The sequence below is a fragment of the Vespa mandarinia genome, chromosome 1, assembly GCF_050613455.1.
Source record: "Vespa mandarinia isolate Hongniang chromosome 1, ASM5061345v1, whole genome shotgun sequence".
Classification (NCBI taxonomy): Eukaryota; Metazoa; Arthropoda; class Insecta; order Hymenoptera; family Vespidae; genus Vespa; species Vespa mandarinia.
Window position 1 is genome coordinate 15,783,388 of NC_140810.1, and position 11,449 is coordinate 15,794,836.

Sequence of the window (11,449 nt, forward strand, 5' to 3'; positions counted from 1 at the left end):
TAATGTATTTACAATTTTACGATATAGGTATGTATATATATGTATATATATAAATATACTAATCATTTATATTCTAACGATTGTAATTATTATTTTTGCTATTATTTTTTTTTCTCATTATTTTTTATCATAGAAGTTATTCGTCTTATTTAATTTATCTTATTAATGCGGTATTTTTTTTTTCTTTTTTAAATAATATTTCCAATACGAAATAACGAATGATTACGAAATATATTGTTGTAAAAATATAATATATATTCCTTATTATTTAATTCACACGAGAAAATATTACATTAAACATATTATCGAGTAAATTTAAGAGATACACCTCTATTAAATTCTATAGAAAGAATTGGATTGGCCAAGGATAATCTTTAAGATGATTCGCGTCCAATCTCATGGGTTTTTGAAAACAACCATATTATTCCGATGCGATCGTAGATCTTTATATAAATCAAGATCATGATAAAAAAAAAATTGTTGGTACAAAGTATTGATAAAAGAATATTGAAATAATTGCTCTTTAAAAATAAATTAAATTAAATTTAATAGATTTGACGAAATTATAACTTGATATTATTTACAACGAATGAATCCATTCGTTGATCCAGGGGATCCATTTGTGTCGTTCAAAAACGTATGAAAAACGCATTGAAAAAAAAACAAATATATATATATATATAAAATAAATAAAACAATCGATCAATAACTAAATAAAAACCATAGAATTGATCGGATAAAAATTCGAGCATAATGATAAGATCGGCAATAGATAGAACAGTTTTTGGATAATAAAACTCTGTTGATAAGTTGATCGTAGTAAAGTCGAATCGGTAAGTTGGTACCAGGTGGCAGGTGAGTCATCTGACGGCATAGTAATAAAAGTAGAAGTGGGGGTATATCGGGACAGGTGAGAGAAACAGAGAGAGAGAGAGAGAGAGAGAGAGAGAGAGAGAGAGAGAGAGAGAGAGAGAGAGAGAGAGAGAGAGAGAGAGAGAAAGACGCGGGAATAATGAAGGAGCGAGAAAGGAGTTATCAAATTAACGGTCTGAAGTAAGATAGCAATAGCATAGGAAGGCGGTGGGGGGGGGTGGGATTTAGCGGGGGTAGAAGCCGATCCTCTAAGCCGATGGGTTAGGTAGGTTCGTCCGTTTAAAGCAGTCTATCGGCGGACGCCATACTCGACGTGTGTTGAACTTCGGCTTTGTGGCCGAAGGCCACCGATCCTTCTTTTATTTTATTTCCCTTTATTTTCTTCTACTAATCGAAGAATTTACGAATATTTTACAAGACAACAAACATCCTCAACAGGGAATGGCTTATTGATATCGATAGACCATCTTGAAAATCATTTGGAAAAATCATCTGAAGGAAATATGACATCTTCCGAGAGATTTCACAAGTGAGTTTTCCTTTTGCAAGGAACTGGCTTTATGCCTTACCTACAAGGGTTTATCTCTTCTTATTTTCTCCGATGCATTCTCGCGTAGCCGTCTCGAGACTACGGACAAGCATAGCTGAAAATCTACAATCATTATAATCCCGTCATATTCTATTTATTCTTGTAGTTTTTTTAGAAGGACAAAAAACAAAAAAAAAATAAAAAAAAAAAAGAAAGAAAAAAGGGAAAGAATCGAACGCAAAAAGAGTAGATAGAAAGATTGAGCGAAAGCAACAAAAAAAAAAAAGAGAAAAAGAAAAGAAAGAAAGAAGAAGAAAAGAAAAGAAGGGAAGTTTTATGGTTTCGGATCGATTTCCGAGAAATATATTCTTTTGCCGCGTTGGTGTTATGCTTGAGAAATTATTGCGTTTCTCTCGCAAATCATTATTATCGATCATTATATTGTTGCTCTTCGCGAACTCTTTTTGTGTATTTTTATTTTTTTTTTTTTTTTTAGTAACCTCGAGTTAACGAGGTGAATTTTATTTTTCCCGCCAATTTTCAAACGCCCATAACCATACGTATTTTCAAATTTGACGATGCGCTTAACGAAAGATATAAAAGAATTATCTTTCTATATATATATTTCTAAATAAAACAAAAATAAACACAATATATATTATTTTATATTTCTAATTGGCAAATGTTTTTCACATATAATATAAAAGAATACAAAGGAACTACCGAGTGAGTAAAAAGATAATAAGTTCGAATTAACGAGATAAAATTTATAATATCCCATTTGTGAATCAGTGACACTGAAATTCACAAAGTATGATCAAGGATACAGTTTTAAAGGAAATAAAAATATAAGAAAAATATTCGTGTACCTAGTTACCTAGAAGCATGTAATGATACTAAAACAGAGAGACTCTACTTTATTGCTGCCCGTGTATCGAGCACGCGCACGCAGAATTTATGCACAAGGGGAGGAGATAGTTGCTTTTGTTTCATTCAACGCGTAGATTTATCGTGCGTCTACCAACACCTTCGAGAGAGTACGTGCTTGCTTGTTCGATCGCACGTGTGAGATATAAAAAAAAAAAAATATTTCGATTTTCTATTCTTTAAGAATTCCATATAAAAAAGCATTCAATTGATTTCACTATCATTTTTCTTATATATAAATATATAATATATGTATATAAAGTATAATATATATTATTAGTAATTAAATATTAATAGTCATATTATTATTAATATCAGAGGTATAATATAATAATATTATTATATTATTTATTTATAACATAATATAATAAATTTATTTATGTTGATTTATATTTAAATTATTTATATATATATATATATTATATCATATTTATTTGTATTAATATTATTTATACATATAATAAATAATATTATAATAATTAAATAATATATATATATATATATATATTATTTAATTAATAGGAGACAATTTCGAAAGGAAACGATTTTGACGTATTTGATTTCATCTTTCCATAATTAAGAAACAACCAAATTTATCTCCTTGAATGGTATTTTCTGTTGAATTAAATCGACCAGGACAAATAAGATCAAGATTATATTATTTTTTCTTTCTTTTCTTTTTTTTTTAGATGTCTTAAAGATGATAAATATGGTATCCATCAGAGTTATTATTCGTCGTTAAACGAGCCGTATCGTTGACGTTCGATATCATCGTAGTGCTTTAATGGAATAATATATTTCGTTGTTCTTTTGTTACCGGGTCTGAAACCGCTCCGGCTGGTTTCTTATTAGTCGCCTTACGATTCGATATCGGAAACTCTAGAGCATGTTGTGCCGCCCTAGCAAATTCTTTCGAGCTCTCTCAGCTCGCGTTCTTAGGGCCATTTGCAATGGCTGTGCAATGCACTAGAACTCATAGCTTACCTCTATATATATATATATATATATATATATACTTTGTAGTCAAACCGAATAAATTCTTGTTTCTCTGGTAAATTAAAAAAGGAATCCTACACAGTACATTATATACATATATTTATTACATATAGTTAGCCATATACTATAAGAATAACAACCTCAAGAAATTCCTCTCTTATCTCAAACGAATTCGACGTAATTCAATGACCCAATGAAATTTCCTACGATTCTTATTATTCACTTAATTAATTACTTTTTGTTACCAATTGATCTAGATCGACACGAACACGAATGAAAAAAAGGAAAGTAGATGAATAGACACGAAAATGTCAGAATAAATTCTCAACGAGAATGATATATAGGTAAACGTGCATATATCTGAAAATAAATCTCCTAACGTTAAATTCATTAAAACTTTGCATATAATCTTGTACGAGCTCGTGTCACTTCCTTTGTCCTTTTTCGTGATACAGTTTTGCCCTAGTTCCATTTTCGTATTATGATAAGATCAATTTCCTCTGCATGATACATGTGCAGATATATAAGTCAATGATGATTAACATTTGATTTTATAACAATTTTTTTATAATACTATTTTGTAATACTATATTGATTTATAAAAAAAAATTATTATATATATATATATATATATATATATATATATATATATAAATATATGGACGGAGAAAGCTTAATGGAAAAGTGAGAGAACGAGGGAGAAAATCATTGGCGCGTGTTCGACAACGAGTTAGAATGAGAGCCGAGCGAGTTAATCCATAATTAAAAGAGAGATTATCAGAGCCGGCGCGAGAGATTAAACGTAATTGGGTGTCGAGACGAGAAGGCGTAAGTCTAGCGAAAGGTACTCGACACCTTCTCGATGACAGCAACGGAGCCTGTTATTTCGTAAAATAATAATCGAAGAATTAGAATGCGCGAAAGAAACTTTATTGCACGCTAGTTAACTCCCATTGTCGTGCATTTATGAACGCTAGGATTTTATTTCATATCTACACTTCTAGAATATATAAGCTCGAATAAATATTAAGATTACAATTTATGAATATTTTTTTTTTTTTTTTTTGCAAAAAGTTATAACCCTTTAAAGATAACAAGATGGTGGAAGATATGCGTTTGAAAACAAAATGGCGGATCAAACGTTTTGAAACGTTATTAATGTACGATATTTTATTTTTGTTTATTTTTGAAAGTAATTGTTCGCGTTTTTCTGTTGAAAGGGCCGCACGAGACGGCGCGTTGGAAATTTTGAAGGAAGCAACGAAGAAGGACTGCAACATGCGAGACGAAGGTGGAATGACCCCAACGTTATGGGCAGCCTTCGAAGGTCACATAGATGCCCTGAGACTGCTCGTCGCCAGAGGGTATGCTTGTTCACTGCCTCGAAGCCTTGCAGAAAGAAAATCTTCTTCAAGGAGACGAGTTATTCCTTTATGTTTGAGGGTTCTTATTTTACCGAAAATGAAAAGGGATTTTCTCCCTGCGCTTTACCTTCATCTTTAATCTGTCTGTCCCTTTACTTTCTTTTCTTATTTTTCATTTTCTTTTCTTTTCATTTTTTTTTTCTTTTTCCAGAGAAAGTACATTATAAAATAATTTTTAAACGTTGGAGATATACTTATTCGACAACTATTCTAAACGTTTCCTCTTTGTCCGTAATATATTATTTAGTTTCTAGAAAAATTATTCTGAATGAAGTCGACGTTTGTGTTCCGCATAGTTTAAAGTACTGAAAAAGGAGGAGTGGATTGAAAATAAGTTGAAAAGTCAGTATATAAAGGCGCGCACACGACGCAACCGTCGGCTAACTTTCACTAACGCACTAACTCTACTCTATAGAATTAAATACAATATTAACGGTTACGTAGAATGTGCGATAACATTTACTTTTCACGTATGTATGTAACTAGCCACTCATAAAGCAGTTTAACTATCTCAACTTTACGTCTATATTTCACGCCTAATGATCGCAGGTATGATTAATCACTTTCATCGATTAACGAATATCTTCTTAATCTTGAAAATTTCGTAAGCGTTCTTGCAGAAAAAAAAATTCCTTTATTTACCATCATTATTTTCAACTTATTCCGTTCTTATCTGAGATATCAAATAAGTACGTAACTAACAAATTCGAATCGGTTTTGTACAGGTGAAGTATGATACTCGATAGGAGAGGAATGGCTTCTTTCTTTCTTTACAGTTTTCTTGTCGAACACCAATTTGAATATCGATGTCTGAAGGGGAAAAAAAAAAAAAGAAAAAGTTGAAAATTTTTCTTCGTAAAATATAAACTATCACGTATAGATTATCCACTTAAATTGTTATATCTTATTTACTATTAAGCAAGTATCTACTTAACTTTTGCATCGTCATGATTATACATTCTTTTTTACGTATCGTCTAATATTGTAATAAAAATGATAAAAATATATATGTAGGTGTATATATACATAAAAGAAAAAATAGTGGATTTATTGAACATCAATGACATTGGTAATGTCTCCTTGTGTTTTTGTAAGAGTGGGAGAAGCCATTCCCTTCTAACGGAATCAAGTAGTTGAAAGGATGTGTTAGCATTCGAAGAAGATACTTTAGAACTTCGAGAAGGTGCGTCTGAGTAGTTCGTTCGCTTGACGTTCGACCTTGAACGACCGCGTGTACGCGAATTCGGCTCGAGGTCGTTTTGCCTCGACGAAGATGGCGGAAACAGGGAGGATGAGCATACGCGCGAATTTCAAAAATTCTTGCCCGCCTTTTTTCTATTCAAACGAACGAACGAACGGACGAGCGAACGAATGAACGAATTCGGTGACAGATGTGCTCGAAAGAACGGAAATGCCATTGTATATAATCTTCTATCTCTGTCGAGAGAGACTAGCAGCGGAAATTGCGGCTGGCCGGACGGTAACGAAAAACAATCGAGCGTGCACGAAACAAAACGCGAGTGGAACGGAACGGAACGGAACGAGTCGGAGCGCGAACCGTAAAAATTTCTGTCCTCCAAACATGGAGAATAATTAAAATTCGTATTGAATTACGAATGGAGTAATCCAATTCAGATTTTTTTCTTGATAATCGATGAATAAGATCTTTACTTTGTAAGAAGAATTTTTATAGTCACATTACAAGCGTAACTATATACGAACGGATCTGTTTATGTTCTTTTTGGTGAATATAATGATTTAATTTTTTTGTCCTTTTTTTTGTTTTGAATTTTTTTTTCGTTTTTTTTTTTTCTACACGAATTACCATCGTAAAAATGAAACAATAGAACTATCGCGTGATGTCTGAAATAAAAAGCTTTTAAAAATTACCAAAAGATTACTCGCGATTCGAAAGCAGAAACTCAAAGGTACCTTCGAGAACTGACTCGATTTGCACGCGTGCCTCACACACAAAACCGGTATTTCGAAGTCCGACCACCGGCCGACCGAACTGTCTCGGATTCTCATGTGCGCGTAATTATCGCGAAATCGAGTCGATCGTATAGAATTCGATGTATAATATCATCGTTTTTATGTTTCATTTTATGATTTTTCTTTAATATTATACTTTATAACTAATACCTTAACATATATACATCCGTAAATTCGTATGCAAACTATTTCGGTTCCACTTCACGTGTCTACTTCGCGTGACGGGAAATACGAAGGGGGACTTCTCATTGTTGAGTTTAGCAGAAACTTTTCTATCGGCAGGGGTGACCCGGACAAGAGTGATTATTTCGGTAATACAGCCCTTCACCTAGCGTCAGCAAGGGGTCATGAATATTGCGTCAAGTTTCTCGTCAAATTTGGTTGTAACATCTGGTCACTCGACATAGACAGACATTCTGCAAGAGAGTTAGCTGCGATCAATGGCAGAGAAAGGATATTACAATTCTTGGATTTAGCTCAATCCGATCAGGAACTGAACAATCGGAAAAAGAGTCGACTCTTAAGGGAAAAGGCCGAGAAGGATGCTGACAAAAGGTGATTGTTTTATTTATGTTCAACTACGTATATGTATATGTATATATACTTAGCAATCTCTGACCATTCATTTCTACAAGGTTGAAGGAATATATGAAGAAACAAAAGATGGCCGAGGTAAAAGCAGAAAAGGTACAAAAGAAATTGATGAAGGATCGATCAAAATCCGATTTGGACACTCTACACGAGACTAATAATCTAGCTCTTAGGCCTACGATAATGACTTTCAAAGGTCGAATCAAACCATCTCCAACGTTTAGCGATATCGTTGGTACTACTACGAAAAAACATGGTAGTGCAGTTTGCAGAAAGGCTTTGGCAAAGAAAGCTGTCGATGATTTCAAGATAGTTGAAGTGTGTTTTTCTTACGATAAGATAAAAGACTTTTAATAGAATATAAAACGTTTTAATCGCGGATACTTTTAATTTGGTTTTTTTTTTTTTTTTTTTCTTCTTTATAGATCGAAGTAGACGGTAGAAAATCTGTACGTAGTCTGACTGGTCTCCGAAGGGATTCCGAAGTGATGTACGTGGGAACTTATGAATCTCAGGCTCAGCAGATCGGACGAAGAGGAAAGATCGCAGATGTTTGGGGTACTCTAAGTAAGGCACAGAGTACACCGGATCTTTTAGGTGACCGTTCGTGTGACGAGGATGAAGAAGAGGAGGGACAAGATGAAGAACGATATAATAAGACGGTCAGAGATACCGGATTGCTCCGAGAACAAGGCAGTATCTTCGATCGACCTGGTTTTGGATCGGTAGCATTCAGAAGACCGGTAAGCTGTGCTTTAGGGTGATCTGAAAGTCACGCTCCATGAAAATTTTATTATTCATATATTATTCGTAATGTGTATATATATACATGCTTATAATCTTTTACTTTGTTTTCAAATGAAATACTTTTTACGATAACATTTCAAATGTATATACATGACGAATGTGTTAAATCCATGAGACACGTTCAGAGATATCAATTCAAGGTCAACTACAAATTCGATCGTTTCTATGCCAATATACTACGGAAGACACGTTTACGTTCCATTTTCGTGATTACTCTAGCGTCACGAAGACTTATACAGGGTGTAGTAACGATCTTCACGCTGTTAAACGTAAATGTTCTGCTTCGTTGCTGTTCATGACAATAATTCACCACCTTAGACATTGTTATAGTTTCCTTAGGTGGGGGGGAGGATGGTATTTATTGTTAAGTTAATAACAAGTTAATAATAAACAGTTGAAAGTTAAATATGTTTTCTTTCTATATCGTTTAAACGTAATGCAACTTAACAATGAAACAATGAAATCTCGAATTCTAATAAATTAACAGACTAATCTATTTCAAACTGACATAATCAAACCGTGAAACAACGCCAACTCTTCAGATGTTACTCGTAGTTCATGATATTCCTTATTGTGTTTCATTTTTCCAGATGACAGCAACGCTCGACAATTTGCCGGTCACGCAAACGGACATTCATCTGCAAAATGGTAATACGTGCGTGAATGGTTCGATAAATGGATCTACAAACGGTCACAGAATTAGTGCAAATGGTCAAAACGAGGAGATTAGTATAGGAAGTGCGGGTAGTTTAGCACGTAGGCAAAGTATGTGGGATGACGATTTGCTTTCGGGTAAGCCCCTATTTAAAATTTCTGTATAATAAATTATAATAACTTTTCGTTCGTTTGTATTGTAAAGATATGAAAATTCCGACAAATAAAAAACATAAATCAAATATGTATTTTTAAAACGAAAGATAATATTCTTCCGTGTTGAAATGAAAAATATTAAAAATTAACGATTGATGATAAATGTATTGTTTTTGCAAAATTATTAAAATAATAATTAAGTCGATCGTTTCTCATCAAACATACAATTTTGTTCTATACATCTATATATATGATATAATAATTATATATATATATAATCATTATATTATATATAATATAAAAAAAAAATATATATATATATATATTTTTTTTTTTTTAATAGAGGAAGACGAAACGGACGAGGAATGGACACCCTTGCAAAGATTTTTAGTTGCTAATAATCTCTCGTCAATACACACGATTCTAGAAGCCGAACAAATCGATTTAGAAGCGTTGATGTTACTCACCGAAGCAGACATCGCAGCCCTCAAACTTCCGCTTGGACCTAGGAGAAAGCTTACTAATGCTATAGCTAACCGGAAAAAGGCATTTGACGCATCAGAGAATGTCATCAAGGATAGCATATTGTGAAGAATCATACTTGTTTGTGAAGAATTTAATCTTATACTCGTATTCTTCATTGAAAGAAAATAATGTCTTTTCGTTCTTTGATCGATTACCCATGTAAATTGCCAAATATGAAAGCAAGCAATGAAGATGAACGAATATGAACATTTAATCGAGATGTGCCTTAAATGGAGCCAGTGAAAAATCGAATTTCACGGTTTCCTTATAATCTATGAACTATAATATTATTGTATATATAAATATACATATATATATATATATTTATATATATATGTATATATATATTTATATATATATCATGGCCATACCTTATGTACATAAAGAACATATTTATCCATTTAAATATTACAATATATGTATAAGAAAAAAATGATATTTCGTTGTTTCATAAAGGACTTTGAAACCTGTTCCATTATAAAAGAAAGTAAAAAATAACACATGTCAAAGTTTAAAAAAAAAGAAAAGAATTGTAAATATATAACAACATATATATATATATATATATATATATATATATATATATATACGCACAATAAAAATGACTTCATTCGCAGACGGATCGTGTATAATGAACGAATATTTGTTTAATCAATGACGTTCGTGAAAGTGTATGTGTGCGTTTGTGTATGTCTGTGTCTGATGTATGTATGTATATAAGAATAAAGATTGTCGGTTCATGTACTTACATTTTCCTCGCGTTTTATTTGTAAATCATTATCTTACAAACGAGAGACGCAAAAATATACAAGCTTCTTACATACGAAGAATATAACAGCACCATTTTTCGCCTCGAACGTAACGCGTTAAACACGTTTATGTTCGCGCAAAGAAAATGTGTGTGTGATATATATATATATATATATATATATATATATATATATATATATATTATCACGAGATCACATTACGTTGTATAGTAATGTGCACCGGAACGAAGAGAAAAAGAAAGATTCCTAGAAAAAAAGCGACACGTGAATAAAACGCTCTTCCGTTTCTTCGTTGTCGTCATGTGAGAATCATACATAAGGGAAGCGTTTTCCGCGTGTGAAAATTTTCATCCGATCTCTGGATCTTTGGAACGAATATATAACGCGTCGATTATAAAGAAATATTCCATTATATATATATATATATTTTTTTTTGCTTTTGTTATTGCCTGTGCTCGAGCGCCGATCTTCGACCTTTAACATTTTTTTTTTTTTTAATTTCGTATTCGTTTATCTTAGATGTTTTTGTTAACCCTCTATGAGTCATCATGTAACTTTATTATCACACATAACTATTTGAAAAATCCTTCTTATTTTTTTTTTTTTTTACAATTAAAATTGTTCATCTATATCCAATTATTAATGTTTACTAAATATATAACTTAATGAACTTAATAAGTTATATTATAGATTATACATTTTTCATATATTATCTAATTTCGTTGTTGGATAGAAAGAAAATAGATGTTAGATGCCATTGAGAGGGTTAATAGATACGACGATTATGAAAATAAAATTGTATAATTTAGAATTTTACAAAACAAAAAAGTTAAATTAGTATATATATATATATATATATATATATATATATATATATATATGTATATATATAAACTTGATTTTACTAAGCGGATCAGACGCATCGTACGGTACTCGTTGCAGATTAGCGAGTAGAGATAAACTCTCCATGAGAAAGGGAAAGCTCTAACGAGTTACTCGTGGGAAAATTCTTTTCGCCGACCTCGAAGTGTCGTCTCTCCCATGCACGATCGGCAATATATTATTTATTATTATATCATTTCTATGTTTATATCGCATATTCGAAATAGCCAATATCTCAAGATCAAACGATTTCTCTTCTCTCTTTTCTTTCTTCTCTTTTTATTTTAACGTACGGGCACAGACATCTTGATTATGCAATTCAG

The 11,449-nt window shown here is 32.1% G+C and overlaps 1 protein-coding gene across 1 annotated transcript; it reads left to right on the forward strand.

The window, feature by feature from the left end:
- The first annotated feature begins 1,165 nt into the window (after window positions 1–1,165).
- Sans (SAM_USH1G_HARP domain-containing protein Sans) lies at window positions 1,166–9,878 on the forward strand. The gene is made up of 7 exons (XM_035871088.2): window positions 1,166–1,402; window positions 4,546–4,689; window positions 7,024–7,296; window positions 7,377–7,650; window positions 7,758–8,075; window positions 8,730–8,931; window positions 9,293–9,878. Exons 1-7 carry the CDS (start codon window positions 1,377–1,379, stop codon window positions 9,538–9,540), a joined length of 1,485 nt encoding a protein of 494 aa, XP_035726981.1. The 5' UTR covers window positions 1,166–1,376; the 3' UTR covers window positions 9,541–9,878.
- Window positions 9,879–11,449: the final 1,571 nt, after the last annotated feature.

What these genes read in the sequence shown, in the direction of transcription:
- Sans (XM_035871088.2), top strand. Translation starts at nt 1,377, where the DNA reads ATGACATCTTCCGAGAGATTTCACAA. An exon ending in TCTTCCGAGAGATTTCACAA is followed by an intron (nt 1,403 to 4,545) that starts GTGAGTTTTCCT and finishes TTCTGTTGAAAG; the next exon opens with GGCCGCACGAGACGGCGCGT. An exon ending in CGGTAGCATTCAGAAGACCG is followed by an intron (nt 8,076 to 8,729) that starts GTAAGCTGTGCT and finishes TCATTTTTCCAG; the next exon opens with ATGACAGCAACGCTCGACAA.